Source organism: Stenella coeruleoalba (assembly GCF_951394435.1).
Source record: "Stenella coeruleoalba genome assembly, chromosome: 3".
NCBI lineage: Eukaryota > Metazoa > Chordata > Mammalia > Artiodactyla > Delphinidae > Stenella > Stenella coeruleoalba.
Genome location: NC_137148.1, coordinates 153,000,789 through 153,021,915, shown reverse-complemented (window position 1 = coordinate 153,021,915; position 21,127 = coordinate 153,000,789). Strand labels below are relative to the sequence as shown.

General features: G+C 35.8%; 2 protein-coding genes across 2 annotated transcripts in view; one reads left to right on the top strand and one right to left on the bottom strand.

Moving 5' to 3' along the window:
- The window catches only part of LOC307183366 (metabotropic glutamate receptor 7-like), a 198,368-nt gene that overhangs the window by 156,073 nt on the left and 21,168 nt on the right, over positions 1-21,127 (top strand). The gene's annotated exons all lie outside the window — the stretch shown is intronic.
- The window catches only part of LOC307183364 (UDP-N-acetylglucosamine--peptide N-acetylglucosaminyltransferase 110 kDa subunit-like), a 33,556-nt gene that overhangs the window by 10,017 nt on the left and 2,412 nt on the right, over positions 1-21,127 (bottom strand). The window contains exon 3 of the mRNA XM_079915739.1: positions 13,356-13,528. Coding sequence (XP_079771865.1) covers positions 13,356-13,463 — 108 coding nt within the window. The 5' untranslated portion in view covers positions 13,464-13,528. The remainder of the gene's footprint in view (positions 1-13,355; positions 13,529-21,127) is intronic.

Here is a 21,127-nt window from a genome sequence, read left to right as displayed (position 1 = left end):
AGAGATAACCCAAATGTAACTGTTTCCATGGGTCCATTCTCAGTATCCAAACAAAACAGCAAATCCTATCTTAGTAAAACTAATGAAAAACACAGTCTTTAACAAAGACATTGTGAAGGAAAGGGGGAGAGAAAGGCTTGCGTCCCACACCACACAACAAAACTTATTTAATTATTTGTTTCATTTTCTCCTTCTGAAAATTTCCTCTCCCTCTCTCTGTATGTCTCTCTTCTCCCACCACATCTGACCACACTCTACCAGCCACCTTTCCAGATCTTCCCAGAACTCTCCTAGTTTCATTATGCCACAAGTTAAACATCTCACAGGTCTCCAGGATGCATCCTCATCACTTATTCCACAAAGACAAACAAAGGACACTTCTCAGGATCAAGTTTCTTGGAAGGAAGAGGCCACGAGGAGTGATTATAAATAATATAAGGTGGAGAGCAGTGACTTAAAATACCATTTTTCCTCTTAGAATGTGAATACAGGGAACTTTGGGAAACTAGAAAATCTGGAAAGGATTCATTGATAATTATTTATTTTCAATGAATAAAATAAAATGTAATAATACGGCTAAACTCTGACAGATTAACTTTTTCAAAAGTTGCTTTCACACACCTTCACTATTGGGATGTTTCATAAACACATCTTTCTTCTTTCTTTGCAGATACTGGCACCAAACTTTCAAACAATAAGAACCTTCCCATAAGTCCCTTGCCAGGCAAGATTAAGGTATAACAATCCAAACAGATTTTTGAAGAAGATAACTGGTTGAAAGCACAGGAAAAGAGCTGGGTTTCTCTTTTTCAACAGTCACATAATGAGTAATGTGGGAATTGGTTTACAAAGTCTCTCTCCATGAGGGGCTAAGGTTAAGATTAGAACTTCTGAGGCCAGAAGAGCAAAATAACTACAACAACACACATATTTTCAAGAGCCGCCCTTTGGATGTGAGGGATTGATTTTTCCCACGCTTTCTTCAGCAGCCCAACTGGTGTCTTTAGTAAATGACATAAGAGAATACAGTGTGGCCAAGAAGGCTTAGATTTCCTTAGCCCCAAGTCAGATATTCTCAAGTGACTGTCCACTCAAATTAAAAAGAGAGATTTACAAGAGGAAACTGGATACAACTGAGTGTACTTTTATTTCAACCCTTTACCTGAATGTTTTGTTTTGATTTCAGTTCTCCACTGAAGTTGCCTACATTAATATATTTTTAAGAACATTTCCTTAAGTTGAAGTATTCATTCAGTATATTCATTTACTATAATTGAGAAAAGCCAAATGACTCAGGCAAATTCATTTCTATATTGCCACAGCAGTGTATTGTGAACTAAATGACACCTGGCAGTTCTTTACTCAGATACTAACTCAATTAGAAGGCAGAACAAGGATACCTACCCATTCAGGGAAGGAAAGGTCACCTAGCCTCTGTAGCTGTCTTAGGTCTCTTATCATCACAGTAACAAACTGAAGACTAAAAACCATACGATCATCTCAATAGATGCAGAAAAAGCTTTTGAAAAAATTCAATATCCATTCATGGTAAAAACTCTCCAGAAAGTGGGCACAGAGGGAACATACCTCAACATAATAAAGGCCATATATGACAAGCCCATAGCTAACATACTCAATGGTGAAAAGCTGAAAGCATTTCCCCTAAGATCAGGAACAAGACAAGGATGCCCACTCTCACCACTTTTATTGAACAGAGTTTTGCAAGTCCTAGCCACAGCAATCAGACAAGAAAAAATAAATAAAAGGACTCCAAAATGGAAAGGAAAAAGTAGAACTGTCACTGTTTGCAGATGGCATGATACATAGAAAATCTGAACGACACCATCAAAAAACTATTCGAGCTCAAACATGAACTTGGTAAATTTGCAGGATACAACAGATTTCTATATATAAATTTTGTATTTCCATACACTCACAGTGAACTATCAGAAAGAGAAATTAAGGAAACAATCCCATTTACAATTGCATAAAAAAGAATAAAATACATAAGAATAAACCTGCCTAAGGAGGTAAAAGACCTGTACCCAGGAAACTATATGACACTCATAAAAGAAATGAAAGATGACACAACCAGCTGGAAAGATATACCATGGTCACGGATTGGAAGAATTAATATTGTTAAAATGACCATCATACCCAAGGACATCTACGCATTCAATGCAGTCTGTATCAACATATCAAGGGCATTTTCCACAGACCTAGAACAAATAATTTTAAAGTTTGTATGGAAACACAAAAGATCCTGAATAGCTAAAACAGTCTTGAGAAAGAAGAACACAACTGGAGGAATCATGCTCCCTGGCTTCAGACTGTGCTACAAACCTACAGTAATCAAAACAGTATGGTACCGGCACAAAAACATCCATCACTGGAACAGAATAGAGAGCCCAGAAAGAAACCCATGCACTTATGGTCAATGAATCTATGACAAAGGAGGCAAGAATATGCAATGGAGAAAAGTCTGGGCTTCCTTAGGGATGGTTTCATCAATTAATTTGTTTTCTTAAATGGACCATACTTTTCCATGTCTTCGTATACCTTGTGAGTTTTTTGGTTGAACATTTGGCTTTCAAATATTGTAATGTGGTGTCTATGGAAATCAGATTCTCCCACTTTCCCAGGGTTTTCTGAGCTTTTGATTGTTGAAGGCTGTAGTAGTCTGTTTGTTTAGGGACCTTTCCAAACTAGTTTTGCAATGACTGTACCCCTTATCGTATGTAGGCACTGAAGTCTCTGTTCCTTTAGTTCATGTTTAGCTAATGTTTTGACAGAGATGTCCTTGAATTCCTGCACCTAAGACAAACAAAAACAAATATACACAAGCACATCCACATGCACACTCAAAACCACACACCTCTCCCCATTGTGCAGATTGCTGGATCACTCCTTCAACATTTAGCTGACCTGCACTGAGTTCAGGGCTCAGCCCATGGTAAAAAGCTTAGAGACTCCTCTGGTGTTTTCAGAACATGCATCTGATCTTGAGTACGCATGTGGCTTTCTTAATTTCTCTGGACACATGTGTACTTTTTGTATGTTCTAAGTTCCCAAAGAATCTCCCCCAACTTTTGCTCCTGCATCTTATGTGGTCTATTGTATTTCAATGCACAGTCTTCTGCCCCAGCCATCTGTGCTTTGTCAGTTCACCTTGCACTTTTTTTGAGCAATGACCGCTGCTTTTCCAGACTGTGTTCCAGGTTAGCTAAGACAGAGATAAGCATCTTGTGTCAATCCTTCAGGTAGCTCCCAGACAGGTTAGAACAGATACACATAATAATCCGAGAGTATGGGCTCTTCTGCTCCCTCCTGAAGCAGGATTGAGGGCCCCATACTACGAACGGTCTGCTGCTACTTTAAGACTATCACTGCGTTAAGACCCCACCACTTTAAGACCATCACTACACTAACAGTAGATGGGCCAAGGGCAAGTAAAAATGCCACAAAGCTTTCCTGCCATTTTCCAATTGCCTCTTCCCTGGTTCAGTATGTGTTTGGTTGCTGTAAATCTTTGCCTGATTTCAGGACTAAGAGAAACTCAAGGAACGCCACAACAAGAAACAGTATAATCAGACTCTCAGGTGCCAAAAGACAGAGAAAGAATCTTTACTCCCAAAGGAGAAAGAAAAAACAAATTTGTTACAAAGCAGGGATCCTCAAAAAGATTCATAGCTAATTTCCTATCTGAAACCATGGAGGCAAGAGGCCAGACATATTTAAAGTGCTGAAAGAAAAAAACTGCCCACCAAGAATTCTATATTTGGCCAAACTGGTTTCAAAACTTAGGGAGAAATTAACACATTCCCAGATGAACAAAGGCTGAGGGCGTTTGTTTTACAACTTCCTAACACTGCCCTATGACAAATGCTAAATTGAACCTTCAGGTTGAAATGAAAGGACACTAGCCAGCAACTCGAAGCTGTATAAAGAAATAGAAATCTCCAGTAAAGATAAATATATGGGCAGATACTAAAGCCAGTATTGTGCTACTGGCTTGTAACTCTACTTTTTATTTCTTACATGATTGAAAAAACAAATGCATAAAATAATCATAAATCCATGTTATTGGGCTCACAAAGTATAGAGGTGTAATTTGTGACAACAATAATTTAAGGAGGAGGAATGGAACTGTAGAGGAACAGAGTTTCTGTGTGCTATTGAAGTTGGTTTCAATTCAAATGATATTGGTTGAACTTTACAAGGGTGAATGTAATCTTCTTGATAACCACAAAGAAAATATCAATAGACTATATGCAAAAAGAAATGAAAAAGGAATCAAGAGTTCACTACAACAAAATCGGCTAAGCACAGAAGAAGTCAGTAATGGAGTAAATGAAGGGCAAAAAATGCATAAGACATACAGAAAACAACCAGGAAACAGACAGAATTAAGTTCTTCCTCATCAGTAATTTTTGAAAAAGTAAGTGGATTAAGCTCTCCAATAAAAAGATAAATATTGGCAGAATGGACTTTAAAAACATCCATAATCCAAGTATATGCTGCCCGCAAAAAACTCACTTGATTTCAAGAGACACAAGTTAGTTGAAAGTTAAAGCACAGAATAAAATATCCCATGCAAATAGTAACAAAAAGAAATAAAGAGAGAGAAAGAAAAAGGAAGGAAGGAAGGAAGGAAGGAAGGAAGGAAGGAAGGAAGATAGATCTGGGATGGCTACGTTAATATCACACAAAATAAACTTTAAATCAAAAACTATCACAAGAGGAAAAGGAGGCCACTATATGTTGATAACAAGTTCAATCTATCAAGAAGATATAACAACTATAAACATATATGTACCAAACATCCCCCAAATATGTGAAGCAGACATTGACAGAATTGAAGGAAGAAATAGATAGTTCTAAAATCATAGTTGGAGATCAATACCTTGCTTTCAATAATGGATAACACATCTAGACAGAAGATCAGTAGAGAGGTAGGGGGACTGAATAACACATTTAACCGACTAAACCTAACAGCCATATATAGATCACTCCACTCAACAACAGCAGAATACACATTTTTCTCAAGTACACATGGAACATTCTCCAGGAAAGACCATATGTTACGCCACAATACAAGTACCAATACATTTTTAAGAAACTGAAATCATACAAAGTATCTTCTTTAGCCACAGTGAAAGGAAGGTAGAAATCAATAACAGAACCATTGGTAGCCATTTCCCATCATGCCTGCCACACATGATATAAAGCAATGAAGGGAAAAACATACTTGACCATTTAGAAAAGTGGGAAAGAGGACATATCATTGACACAGAGTGTGTGCTGTTTCCCGTTGTCAGAGATAGAAATAAATTAGCATCATTTATTCATTAGTGTGTTAATTTCTTGGTCAATCATTGCGCAGCCAGTGTTTCTGCCTGATGGGAAGATTTCCTATACTCAGTGTTGAGTGGAGACAACCTTGAAAGGGACATTTAAAAGGATTATACTGTGATGGGCTTAGCAGTACCCTTCCTCCTATGCCAGTAGGCGGCTGGGGTATTTCCATGCAGTGTGTACAACCGTAGGCCCCAGGTCACCAGAATTTAGTTGGATTCGTTTTGTTAATACATTCCCTCAGTACTTTGTCTTTCATTTGACTGTTGCATTTACTTCATTCTTTATTATCACTGCGAAACAACTTTGTTTCCTGTTCAGATGCCAAAAAGTGGATATCAATACCTCCTGAGTTTTACACATCACAGATCTGTTTTACATATCAGAGACAGAGACAGCAACTATTTCCAATGACTTTGAGACATGCTTTGAACATGCGATTAACATGTTGAGTGTTGAAATGTGTGTCGAGCTCATTATACTTGCTCTAAAAGGTTTCAAACTGCAAAGATTTAAAAATCTTTATCTTTGAATAGTTTTCCTGTGCTGTCCCTTTGTGTCAGACTGTTAATGTGCAGTCTGGCACCTTCAAATAATGTGGCTTTGTAACCAATTATTTACATGTTGTTTTATCCACAGAGAATCTTTTTTTTTTAATAAATTTATTTATTTTTGGCTGTGTTGGGTCTTTGTTGCTGCACATGGGCTTTCTCTAGTTGGGGCGAGTGGGGGCTACTCTACATTGTGGTGTGCGGGCTCCTCATTGCTGTGGCTTCTCTCGTTGCAGAGCATGGACTCTAGGAGCTGGGGTTTCAGTAGTTGTAGCACGCGGGCTTCAGTAGTTGTGGCTCATTGGCCCTAGAGCACAGGCTCAATAGTTGTGGCGCATGGTCTTAGTTGCTCCGCGGCATGTGGGATCTTCCCAGACCAGGGCCCGAACCCATGTCCCCTGCACTGGCAGGAGGATTCCCAACCACTGTGCCACCAGGGAAGTCCCCACACAGAGAAGCTTAGGGTCAAAACATACAACTCGATTAACCACACGTCCTCCTGTTCACATTTCCCTCATCTTTTCTTCATCTTCTATGTTTCCTTGGCACTGTTTATATTAAGTGCTTTTGCCATTATATTTGATTGTCTGTATTCCGGTGAGTTACCACAATGCTTTATGAGACACGGTAGGATATAAATGCATTTAAGATATATATATATATATATTTTATATATACATATATATATAATATATATATATAATTTGCTTTAGTGCAGTGTTTTTTGTTTTCTGTACTGAATTCATTAGCATGGGTCGGTATAAAATTTAGCATAGGTCAATATGTAATTTGTAAACTAATAAGGTCTTAAAAGTGAGGAATTAAGTCTTTTAAATTTAATTATTTATTGTAAAGAGCAGAATAGCATACATAAACAGGTGCCTAAGGAAAACTTGTATTCTAATATGCAACTCTCATGAACACCTTTTTTTTTTTCTTCTAACGGTATGATAGTAGGCCATTTGATTATTTTTATGGCTTTAACTTTACAACAATGAAATATTCGTAAATTTTAAAAAGTATTTTTCTTTATTTGATGCGGGTGGGATACTGGAGAAATGAAAGGTCAAACACCTATTGAGGAATCCATACTTGTCTATATATTGTGTACTTTTATTTCAATAACTGATTTAAAATTCCTAAAAGGATGCTATAATAAGTTATTATGCCATTTTACAGACTGAATTAAGTGAATTTCAGGGAGGTATGAAACTTGCCTAAGGCTATCCAGCTACCAAGCGGTAGGAGTGAGAATTAAATCCAGGTATACCTATTGCCAAAGTTTCTGCTCATCTCTTTACATCATCCACTTTTAATAGCCAATGCTTTCCTGCTTACAAATATGACTGAGGTTTCCAGACAGTCAACAGTCCTTTTTAATCAGATAGAAAAATTACTGTTGATTCTCTAAAGACATATTCCTTTTCCATTAAGTGACTTTAGTTGTTCAAATAATACTTCCAGACAGTAGTAATCATACAGTTGGAGACTAAGAACAGAACTCAGGGATGTGTCTAGCAGTCAGTAAAGACCAACTGGGCTCACTGATGATATTTACGGTCATTTCCTCTAGACTAACATAATCTTATTATAAGACCCTAATAATTCACAGTACTGCCCTTGCCTGACTGTTTGTTCTTCTCCCTCTATCACTCTCTCTTTCCCCATATTATTACTATTTTTGGCAATTTTTGGTGAATTAAATTCAGGGATTAGTATTCAGGAGTACTTGTCACAAAAGCAGAGAATCTTAGCTCACACCAAAGGAAGAAAATAGAGAAAAAGTATAAATTATATGAATACACACACATACACACATGTACCAACTATATGCTGCACTTCTCCAAAATCTATTCAGTATCTGCACATTTACCGTATATTAGCAGTAAGACCAGAAATGAGCATAACGTTCTATTTACAAGGCACAGAAAACAGACCCAAATATGGAAATTACTAGCAATGAGAATGGGGAAGAAAGACTACAACAAGGAGTGTAGATGATATTTTTGTTTCCTAGCTATGATGCCAAATATTGAACTTTCAACATGAGACAAGGAGGCCATAAAAAGTTGTATTAGTTTCCTAGAGCTGCCATGACAAAGTACCAGAGACTGAGGAGGTTAAACAACAGAAATTTACTCACTCACAGGTCTAGAGGCTAGAAATCTGACATAAGGTGTCAGCAGGATTGATTTCTTCTCAAGTATCTCTTCTTGGTTTGTAGATGCCATGTTTTCCTTCTGTCTTCACATGGTCTTCTCTCTGTGCATGTCTGTGTCCTAATATTTTCTTTTTATAAGGACACCAGTCATATTGGATTACAGCCCACCCATTTGACCTCATTTGACCTCAATTACCTACTTAAGGGCCTTATCTCCAAATACAGTCATATTACGAGGTATTGGGGGTTAAGACTTCCACATATTAACTTGAGCAGGACACAATTCAGCTGATAATAGAAGATAAGAGTAATTTAAGCAAGTAAGTAACTACTGTTTACAGTGAGTTGCTTAAGGATATGAATTTACTCAAGAAAAACAGGAAGAAATTACATAACACTGTACGTTATACAAAGATATTAAATTAATCATCATAACATCCTGTGAGATGGGCATTAAATTAGACTAAGCAAGATGAAGCAACTTATCCAGAATTGTATAGTTGGTACTTTCCAGAATTTAAACCAGGTATTTTCCCAGTTCCATTCTATGTTATATATTCATTTCATTAGTTGAAATGAATTTTGAGTCTTTATTTTGCTTAGTTTCTGAAGTTACATGGGGATAGAATGGAGTTGGATATTTTCAGTGACATTCACACATGGGGAAGGAAATTGAGTCCAGAAGCTTCAGCAATGTTTCCATGGAGAACACTAACAACAGAACCAGAAACACCGTTATCCTTTTGGTTCAGTGATCTTTCCTGAAGCACTACAAGAATCAATCTTAAGAAGCCCAGTGTTTTCCAAACTTTCACCAATGGGCTCTGTAGGGTCCTCTAACAGTATCTAAGAGACTAACTAGTTTCACATCCCAAGCCACTTAAGACAAGGAGTTCTGATTGTTCTCTGTGAGGAAATCAAGTGACAATCATAGCTGGTGATTTAGGATAGTTTCTTCAGGGCCCAGACAAAACCTAATACACAGTAATAATCATTGTTAACTGCATCTTTGACAAGGATTAATCAGGTATCAAAGAGGTCTATAAATTGGGAGAAATTATGATCAAAGAGAAACATAGACCATAGATATTTAATTAATGCTCAATTATTTATGAGTTTAACTTCGGTTAACCTAATTTTCCTTCTTCTAGACAATTTCCAATTCGTCTCCACAAAGAGACCAGAATAAGCACCTTCCAATACAAGATTTATTGTGTTGCTTTAATTTAAAGCATACAGTGACTTCGACATTCACACCACCAAGTTTTGCCAGGAGAGAAAAGGAGATGTTATATAGTTTGTCTTGAATTAGATATGCCACCATACTTGACTTAGCTCATCCTACTGGAAGCACTTTGAGGGCAGATTCTACAGTCTTGTCTTACATCCTCTATGGAATCAAGCCAAGGGAATCACACACAGTTACAGCTGGAAAAACATTTGTTCTGGGTTAATACTTTTAGCCTTTACCACCAAGACTTTATCACCAAGACCTACATTTACAGTCTCTAAACAGGAGACCTTCTTGCCTTCCCTTTTCATATTGACTAGGAAGGTAAAGGGAAGAACAGAGAAGTACCCAAAGTCAGCTAGTAGCCAGCACAGATAAATCATCTGTGGAGATATTGTTTCTTTCAAAAGATATAAACATAAGAGGAAGTCCTAGTGTTTGAAGCAACTGTGCATAATAAAATTCCATGAAAACCTAGAAATCCAGATGCAGATCAGTAACATATTGGTTAAATAAGCTGTTATGCTCATGCAATGGACAAGTGTACATACATTAAGAAGAACGAGATACTCTTTTCTATGAGATTCTCTTTTCACTGAACTCATCAGTGCTGCAAACACAATGTTACATAATACTTTTTCTTTAACATTATATCAGGCATCCTCATCTTGTCCTGCATTTATTGCCAGTGTTACTAAAGTCTATCACTTACCTCTTTCTCTTTTAGACATATAATTTCTTCTTATTTTGGAAGCATTCATCAATCCCTATTTTACTCTTTCTTTTAAATTACAAATGAATATTGAATTTTATAAAATATCTTTTGGGGGATATTTCAAGTGATTGTATACTTTTGCTCTCCTTTGACCTTGTTATATGGTAAATTATATTTTCTTATTTTATATTATGCTATTTATTATATATTGTATTCTGTTTACTAATGACATTTATTATATTATAATTACATTATTTTTAAGGTAGCATTTTGTTTTAGATAGACAAAACAACCAGTGGAATAGGAAGCATCTTAAAATTAGATGCAAGATATAAGGGAATTGAGATTAAAATAAAATTCACGTTTTGGATCAGTAGCAAAAATTGTTCAACAAAAGTGGGAAAATATAGCTATCATAGAATTACTAAATTCTAGATACAGCAACTACTTAAAAGTTAAAAAATAATGAAAGTGTAAAAGTATCAGAAACCTGGGAGACTTGAAATAAATTATTCATGAGGAATATCTTTCTAAGATACAAAGAAAAAAGGATACATTTTATTATATAAGAATTAAAATTTTCCTCATGGCAAAATGCACTACAAAGGTCAGAAAACAAGCAAAAGAAATTGGGAAATATATTTAGAAATGGATATGCCTTCTTTACAACTTTTGAGAGAAGCACATGTTTCTTTTTCCTTTAACCTGTTATGTGGGTATTAATCTATAATGTAAGTGCATGGTTCCTTTCCTTTAACTTATAATGTGAGACTTAATCTATATGGTAAGTGCATGGTTCCTTTCCTTTCATCTGTAATGTGAGTGTCAACATGGGGCACTGCTTCCCAGCACAGACTTTGGATGTTCCTGTACTGGTCCCGTCACTGACCATCCACAAAAACTTACAAATGTTGCTTTACTTTCCTGGGGGTTAGAGTCTTAGCTAAGAAATGGAAGCAAAATAGAACTTTCCCCCAGGGATGATAGAAGGTTTAAAGGAGTAAATATGTAAGTGACTTGGCACAGTGCCTAGTACAAGAGAGATCAATATAAGTACTTAGCAATTTTTTAAAGAGACAGAGGAAAGAAATAAAATGTGGTGATTTCAATCTATTGATATATATTCTGGACATTAAACTACCTTTTCATTCATTGGATGACCTAACTTGCTCATGCTTTTTCTTACTCTAGTGAACGTGGGTAGCTAATATCATAGTTTAAAATTTTTCCTTTTATATTTACAAGTAAATTTGACCTGTAAATTTCTTTTTCCTTACAGTCCTAATCTATTTTCAGTATTAGGATTATATAGACTTCATAAGATGAATAAAGGAGCATTCTTCCTTTGCTACTCTCTAGAAGTTTTTCTTTGTTAATATTGATGTTATCTGTTTAACAGAAGTTGGATAGAATTCACCTCCCAAATGATCTGGCCGGGTCTGGTATTTTCTTGGTGAAAGATTGTAAACTATTGACAATTCCATTAGTGGTGCAAGAACTCCAGCTACAAATTTCCTCTTGTGTCAGTTTTGGTAAACTTTAGGAGCTAGGAAATTGTCCACTTTACAGAAATGTTCAAATTTACTGGCATTTCATATATTCTCTGTTTGTACTCTCTGCTATAACACTGTCCTGATTCTTTCTGTATATTGTTTACTTACGTTTTTGTTTTGCTTAATCAAAGTTTGTTTTTTTAAATCTTTTCAAAGAATATTCTTTTGACTTACTAAATCACCTCAATTTTATACTTTTTTCTGTTTTATTAAGTTCTGCTCATATCTTTATTGTCTCTTTTTCTATGTTCTCAGGGTTTATTGTTTTACTCTTCTGATGTCAATTAAAACACTTGGTTATTAATTTTAATAACTCTTTTTACTTATAAATAGTTGAACTTTTTGAAGGTTCCAGTTTAGTTGTACGTATCTAAGGGTCAGCTCCTCCTCATAGTTGCTGGCCTAAGGTTTAGTTCACCCTATAGCAATGTATATATTGACATTTTTTCCCCTCAACTTTCTGTGTTTTGCTACTTCTCACTTCTCTTTGCAGAGAAGCCCTTTGAAATACGCTTAACTTATTTTACAGCCAATAAATCTTTAAAATACTGTGTATTTTTTAAGATAAATCAACTTATATAATTAGGCAGGAAATCTGATCTGCCATATTTTTAAAAACAGCATAATTTCACTCTTCTCCACGATTAATCTGCTGTATTACACGACCTTCGAGGTTTTTAGCTTTATCAATGACACGTACTTTAAAAATGTTTGAAAGATCCTACCTAGTCTTTTAAAACATCCTTGCTCCTTGTTTCAGTTCTAGTTTTATGTATATTTTCTGCCTGGCACCTGATAATTCCAACATCTGATGGATGGCCTTGGGAATTTAATTCTGGTATTGATTGTTTTTGCTGATTCTCTCCACTTGTAGCTGATTTCTTCATTATTGTGTAAATTTAGATCATGAGCTCACGTTTAGCTAAACTTTATCTGTGGGAACGCTACAGGCCTGTGTTGAAGGTCTACCTCTCCAGAAAGGGTTTAGTTTTGTGTTTGGAATACCACCGATTTGGGAGCATTTTAAGTTCATTTCTTAGCTTCTGTTTGCAAGACCGCAAATAAATTTGCAACCCAAACACTGTGAACACAGATCTGCGGTTCAGAATTCTCAAGATTTCCTACCTGTTTCCTACCCAGAGCAGAGGCCAAGAGAATTTGCTCTTAGTCTCCCTTTGCCAGCAGATATGTTTTTCTCCTGGCACACCCTTTCATTAAAGGTGAAGCCAGGGATAGGTAGGTTTAGTTCTAACTTCCCATCTAGTAGGGATGGAGTCTTACCTCCTGCCTCCCATGTGGTCATGGCCATTGAAAAACAAGTCTCTATACCAGGTGTGTCATTCAACTACGGCCTGTATTCCAAATCCAGACAGCTGCCTATTTTTTATGGCCTATGAGCTATGAATAATTTTCACATTTTAACTGGTAGCATTTTAAATGGTTACCTAAGTACCTAAATAATATCCTCAATTTTGCCTCTTTGGTCTACAAAGCCTAAAATATTTGCCATTTGGCTCCATAAAAACAGGATTTCCAGCTTCTGTTCTAAGCTATCAAGATCTTCAATCCACTCTTAATAGAGCTATCACTCTCACACATGGACCACCCTTCCTTCATGGGTCCTGGACATTTCGACTGCACACTTCCAAAATCAACCACGCACTTAAAAATAAGTTGTGTACATTTAACCTAGCATACCTAACCCATTTCTGTTAGGAGAGTTTTTCAAGTAATCTTGCCCACCGTATTCTTCAGAACTTCATTAATAATGGCAAAAAACTGGGCTTACCTGGTGGCACGGTGGTTGAGAGTCCGCCTGCCGATGCAGGGGACACGGGTTCGTGCCCCGGTCCGGGAAGGTCCCATATGCCACGGAGCGGCTCGGCCTGTGAGCCATGGCCGCTGAGCCTGTGCGTCCGGAGCCTGTGCTCCGCAACGGGAGAGGCCGCAACAGTGAGAGGCCTACGTACCAAAAAAAAAACAAACAAAAAACAAAAAAAGGCCAAAAATTAAAACAACATTCAACAAAAATGCGAAATGTTCATAACAATTATAGAAGCACATACAGTAGAGAACTATAAACTGTTATTGAAACAGTGAGACATAACTTTTTATTCTTAAAGAACTATATTTAGGTCCCTTTTGTTTAAATAAGTATATTTCTGTGTATGTATGTATACAGTCATGTATTTATATACACATACATTATTTGTACATTTATATAAACATATGAAATACATACCTATACACATACCTTTGATTTATATTTGTATACATAGACAGGAATATAATTATATATTATATATTTATATACATTGAACTGAAAACTGGTAGTATACATATATATCGTGTATAAATGTGTGTCTACGTGCATGTGTAGAAAAGCGGGTTGAGAGATATGGAAGCATGAGTTAGACAGGGTTCAAGATTTTAAAAGTACTTATGTGTAGGTAGTGAGGTTAAGGCCCATTTGATTGAAAATATTGCATATTTTTACATCAATTGTTATGATGACCAGATTCCTATGTCAATAAAATTATAAATAGCTATACATACTCGTATGTGTAATGTATAACTAAAAGATATATAGTTTTATATATGTATTATATTTATATTATATAATACAATTATACTAATACATTATATATTGTTATATAGAATATATTAACTATAGTGTATTACATCAGATAATAATAATTATATATTTATATATTATGATATAATTGTTTTATAATCAATATTACAGGATATATCATATTAATATTATGAACATATTAACCATAGAAATACATTTCATTACTCATATATTTTGTATATAATATATGCTAGGCAAAAATATATATTAATATAATACATAATTGTTATACACTAATATAAATATTAGTATATTACACTTATACATCAATATAATATTTAATATTGGTATACTTATATTATTTTTAATATATACATAGCTAATGCTCTTTAAAGCCATCTGCTACAAGTAGAGTAAGACCAGGAGTATGGCCAAAGCAAATTGTAAACATATTAGATTACTTATATTCATTTTTATGTCATTTTCCTGGAATCTGCCTCTGGCTACTAGAGAGGACACACAGCAAAATCAACAAAAAGTGCCCAAGACATAGGATCCTTTCTTCATTGGAACCTCAAAGGAAACACAGTGCTATTCAGTCCCCCTTCAAAGAGCCAAGAGCAAACCTTGAAGCACCCAGTAAAAGCCAATTCAAACAAAAAAGCTTTTCCACTTAAACTGGAAAAAGTTAAGTTCCCAAGAGACCCCCTACATCAACCACTGAAGCTCATTTGGCAGTAAAAACAATAATGTTCACCGAACAACAAGAAACGCAAAACAATAGGTGTTTTACCAAAAACACAAAAAAACAGCTAATTAGTGTCTTTCCTGTTTGAAGGAAGGGGGTGGGAAGTGGGCAGACGACCTGATAGGAAAGATAAAAAGAAAAGGAAAAGGAAAATAACAGTTTCCAGTGACACTCAAGCTGTCTTCTGCATCCATTTCGTCAAGACCACCAAGTCAATGTGGAGGCTTTTTCCTCCTTCCCTTTTCTTTTCATGAGACCGATCACAACCAGCACTGCAGATTCCATCCAATTAAGGAATGCTGTTGCCTACAGGTGTGAATGAGCTGTGAGTAAAGTACTGAAGTAGAGGACACCTAAAGTGAAACGATTTCATGAATGTCCACGTGGCTGAGCAGCAAGTTAACCTTCCATAGATGTGCTAAAGAAGAAGAGTTGGGTTTTATTTTATTTACTTTTCCCTGGACTGTGTTGAATGACTATCATCGACAAGTTCAGGCTACTTTTTGCTGAGGATTAATGCACTGGGAGAGCTGAGAGAACACTCAACAGTAGAGCTGTCTTTTTCTTGACCAGTTCACCTTAGTTTCCCAAACTCTAAGTCTTTCCCTAATTCTTTCTCCTTTTTATTGTAGTAAAATGAACATAACACAAAATCCACCATTTTGATCATTTTACAATTCACTGTACCATTCAGTGGAATTTACTACTGTCACAATGTTGTGCAACTATCACCACTGTCCAACTACAAAACATTTTCATCACCCCAAGAGGAAACACACACCCATTTTGAGGAGTCATTCCCTATTTCCCTCTCTTCCAAACCCCTGGAAACCACTAATGTATAATATTTTCCGTGTGTATGGATTTGCCACTGCTGGACATTTCATATAAATGGAAGCATACAATATAGAGCCTTTCGCGCCTGACTTCTTTCACTTAGTTGCATCCATGATGTAGCATGTATCAGTAATCCATTCACTTCTATGGCTGAATTCCCTGATCCTGTTTTCTTCATACTGTTTGAATACAAAATTTAAAATAAGTTGAGAGTGAAGCTCTGTTTTAAGGGCACATCTACGAGGCCAATTCTTTTTAAAAAGGTGAAAAGGGAGATATTGTTGTGAAATGATAATCGTTGAGAAGCCTCAGCCAATTTGATAATGAAAAGTTTGGGAAATGTTGCAAAAAATTATCTGCTTTATATTAAAAGCCTTTTAAGCAAGGATTCAGGAGACCGTCTTTTTCTTGCAGGTAACTTAAATGAGTCAGAAGGAAATAACTGCGCTTTAAAACAGATTTTGAAAGGATTCTATTTATTCTTAATAGACGAATGGGAGTAAAAGTAGTTCACATCCAATATGGACTCCCTGTCCAAACACTGTTTATCATTTTAGCCAACACTATCGAATTATATTTCTTGAGAGTAAGGCAGCTCAATTCCTGCATATTACTTTTTTTTCCTGCATATTACTTTTTAAAATTCATCTATCAAATTCATCAATCCATTAATACAGTATAAACAAGAGATGTTCATGTTTCAGTGCAGTTCAAATATCAGGTATAAAGAACCACCAGCAAGAAAAAGAATCCTACATCTCTTGCCAGAATGTGGTCAGCTCTGGGGTGCTTTGCTAGCTGAAACACACTTTCATTGTTAAGAGGATAGAGGCTGTTTAAGAGGGATGAGAGCCAAACAATGTTAACTACGTGTATGTGTTAAGAACAGTGCTAGGTTATCTCATATTCTATATCAGCCAAGGCTCACCATTTTACATATGTGAAAAGCGAAGTTAGAAGTGTTTTAGTAGGGCTTCCCTGGTGGCGCAGTGGTTAAGAATCTGCCTGCCAGTGCAGGGGACGCGGGTTTGAGCCCTGGTCCGGGAAGCTCCCACATGCCATGGAGCAACTAAGAGCATGCGCCACAACTACTGAGCCTGCACTCTAGAGCCCGTGAACCACAACTACTGAAGCCCACACACCTAGACCCCGTGCTCAGCAACAAAGAGAAGCCACCACAATGAGAAGCCCGCGCACCGTAACAAAGAGTAGCCCCCGCTCACCACAACTAGAGAAAGCCCGCGCATAGCAAGGAAGAGCCAACGCAGCCAAAAATAAATCTATTTAAAAACAAAAAGTGTTTTAGTAACTTACTAAAAGGCACGCAATCAGTAAATCTGAGCAAGAATTCAATCCCAAATCTGTCACACTGAAGTTTAAGCTAATACATGAGATTAATAAAAACAGCACTAAATTAAAAGTTCAGAGATATTTTTAATTTCATACTCTTTCACTAACGCTCTTTGGAGATAAATCATTTCTTTTATATGGGCCTTAGTTTTCACAACTATCATAGTTGGAAGCTTGACTAGATGATCTGTATGTAGTCTTCCAATTCTAAAATGTTCCACTCATTTGGATTCCTACAATAATTGCCCTTGCAATACATGCATGCTGCCACCAAGTAGCCGTACAGACTATTAGTTCCTTTTATATCCCTAGTGGGGAGTGCATTTTGACATCAGACTTACCGGTCAACAGTACAACCTGTTACTATAACTATAAAATAACAAAATAATCTGGTATTATTTCCTGTAAAGCAGAAGCTTTACATTGTCTGTGAATCATATCAAAATCACCTGTAGGTTTGTTTGGTTGTGTTTTAACATCTTTATTGGAGTATAATTGCTTTACAATGGTGTGTTAGTTTCTGCTTTATAACACCTGTAGGTTTTTAAACATAGAGGAAATCCATAACCCATTGAATGAGAATCTTCAGAGACAGCACATGGGCATCTGGAGTTTGGGGCTCCCATCATCCGTATATTTTACTTTATTTTATTTTTTGCCTATGTACAATATTTGTCACATCCTCTTGAACCTTTAAATGTTTCTTTTTGTTTTAAAATTTTAGAATATTCCATAATCTTCACCTACTTTTCATAAGGTGTTATCTGTTATGTTTATTCGATCTTGTGCTTCTCCTGGTTAAGTCTTCTTTTTTTCCTTTTTTTTTTGGGGGGGGGGGAGGTCCCTGCCTCATGGCTTGCAGGATCTTAGTTCCCTGACCGGGAATTGGACCCCAGGGCCCCAGCAGTGAAAGTGCCAAGTTCTAACCACTGGACCACCAGGGAAGTCCCAAGACTTCTGTTTTAAATGACTTTTTTTCCCACTCTAATTCATTCCTGGGATCAGTTTCATGTTTGAACATTAAACCAACCTTGCATTACTAGAATAAAGCTACTTTGATTGTGATATATGATTGTTTTACATACCATGGATACAGTTTGTGCTTCTGTTTACACATTTTGCATGCATGTTCAAAAGAGAAACTGGCCTGTGATTCTATTCTTGTAATATTCTTTTCAGTTTTGATCTGAAGCTTATGTTGGCCTTATAAATATTTTGAGCAATATATACTTTTCTGTCTCCTGGAAGATTTTTATGTAAGATTACCAATATTTCTTCCCTAAATATTTGGAAGAATTTACTTGGAAAGCCATTTATCCCTGGCAATCATTTTCTGTAAAGGTACTTAATTATACAAACAACTTTTGCAGTAGATACAGGTTTTTGAGATATTTTTTCTTTCTTGGGTTAGTCTTGTTAGCTTGCATTTTTAAAGAATTTGTCATTTTCGATGAATTTTCAAATTTATAAATATAAAATTATCATAATTTTAACAGCTTTATTGGGATGGAATTTACATACCATAATTTCAACACTTTAATGTATACAATTCAGTGGTTCTCAGTGTAACCACTAAAAGACTTGTGTAAGCATCACAACAATCCAATTTTAGATTCCTGTCCCCCCACAAAAAACCCATTACACATTAACAAGCTTTTTTTCAATCTCCTCAAACCACTCAGCCCTAGGCAACCACTCATCTACTTCCTGTCTCTACAGATTTGCTATTCTGGGCATTCATATAAATGGGACCGTACAATATGTGATCTTTTGTGAGTGGCTGCTTTTACTTTACATAATGCTTTCATGGTTCATCCATGTTGTAACATGGATCAATAGATCATTCTTTTCTATACCTGAATGCTATTCTACTGTATGGATATTCCACATTTTGGTTATTCATTTATCCGGTTGTCATTTGAATTATTTCCACCTTTTGTTTTTAGAGATATATTTCTATGAACATTCACGTACAAGCTTTTGTGCAGACGTAAGTTTTTATTTTTCTTAGGTATATATTTAGTAGTGGAACTGCTGGGTCATAGGGTAACTCTATGTTTAACACTTGCAGGAACTCTCAAGCTGTTTTGTAAAATGGCCGCACCATTTTACATTCCCACCAGCAACGTATGTGGGTTTCAATCTCTTCTTTTACAGCCTAGCATGTCATCTATGCTGGAAAACGTTTCACATGTAGTTGAGCAGGATGAGTATTTTACTGTTTGGTTGAGTGTTCTGTAAACACTTATTAGGTCTTGTTAATTCATAGTCTTGTCCAAGTCTTCTATATCGTTGTTGATCTTCTGCCTAACTGTTCTATCCCTTATTGACTGTGGAGTACTGAAGCCTCTACCTAATGTTGTGTAATTATCTATTTCTTCCTTCAGTTCTTCATGGATTTTGGTATTTTCTTCTTCATGTATTTTGGTTTCACCTTATTCAGGGCAAATATGTTAAAAATTTTTGTATCTTCCCTCTCTTTATCATAAAATGTCTCTTTTCATATCTAGTAAATTTTTTGTTTGTTTTAAAGTCTATTTTTTCTGGTATTAGTATAGCCACTTCAGCAATGCTTACGGTCGCTATTTGCATGATGTATAGCTTTTCATCCTTTTACTTTGTACACATTAGACTTTTGAATCCAAGCAGTGTCTCCTATAGAAAACATTTTTTAATACCCAGTTCGACAATATCTGCCTTTTGATTGTATTGTTTAATTCATTTACATTTAGTTTTTATTATTGATATGGTAGGATTTATTTATGTCTATCATTTTACCTTTGGTTTTCTACATGTCTCATGTTTTTGTTTTTTTGTTATTGTTGTTGTTCCTCCATTTTCCTTTTATAGTAAGTAGATATTTTCTACTGTAACATGTAATTCCTTTAATGATTTTTAACCACATTGTTTGACTAATGGCTGCACTAGTGCTTATGTAATACATCTCAGAATCTCTTCAGATTTTTACTAGGTTCATTCCAGACAGAAACAGAAACTGTACTTTTATAGAGCTGTATGCCTTCCCCTCTTTTTTGTTTTTATTACTTTTATATATGTTACATACTTAACAACATATTATTATAATAATTACTTCTCACAAGCTTATTTTTTCAAAGAGCTTAGAGAAGAAAGTTGAGCAAATAAATATTTTTGAGTTTGTCGGGTTAATCTATTTACCATTTCTGGTTCTCTTCCTTTCTTCCTGCGGAATCAGCTTATGATCTACTGTCATTTCTATTCTAACACAGCTTTGTTCTCACTGCCTTCGTTGTGCCATATCATCAAATATATGATATTTCTTTATGTTATATAGAGAACAGTCCAAATATAGTCATTGTTTAGGCACTTACTTTTTAAATTTGTTAAGAGAAGAAAGGAGAAGAAATTTGAAATTACAGTATCTTTTATAATTCCCTACACAACTGCTCTAGTCAGCATTCTTTGTTTTGTTTTTATGGCTTGAGTTACTGTCTGCTATCATTTGAAGAACTTCTACTAGTATTGCTTGTGAAGCCCGTCTGCTAACAATGAACTCACTCAGTTTCTGTTTCTGTTTCTGAGTTATGGTGAAGTATTGATGATAAGTTGTGGAGTGGTAGGAAAAACTAAAATGCGATGTGCTGTATGATGTATGTTTCACTGAAGTGTCTTGGTCAAATTCTAATGATTTATGATAGAAATCACATAAAGCAAGCATCACAATTCTCCAGGAATGTTCTGTAGAATGCTAATGTTAATGATGAATATGTGATCCCAAATCTTTCACTTGTATTGACCTTATCTCATTAATTCTTCTCCCAACAATGCCATAACTAGAGTTGAGTTCTAAAGTATACCTTCCTCTTTTCCAATAGAAATGGTCCCACAATTTCAGAAAGTTCTCAAAGGTGAAAAAGTACACACGGCGTTTATCACGTTTGCAAATGTCAATGAAAATGCTAAGGTAACACTGTCCAAAAGGCAATATTCTTCTGTGAGGGCACCCAACTTTAAACAAATACACATATTCTAAATACAGCTTAGATCTGTGACATGTTTTGGCCAATGAAGT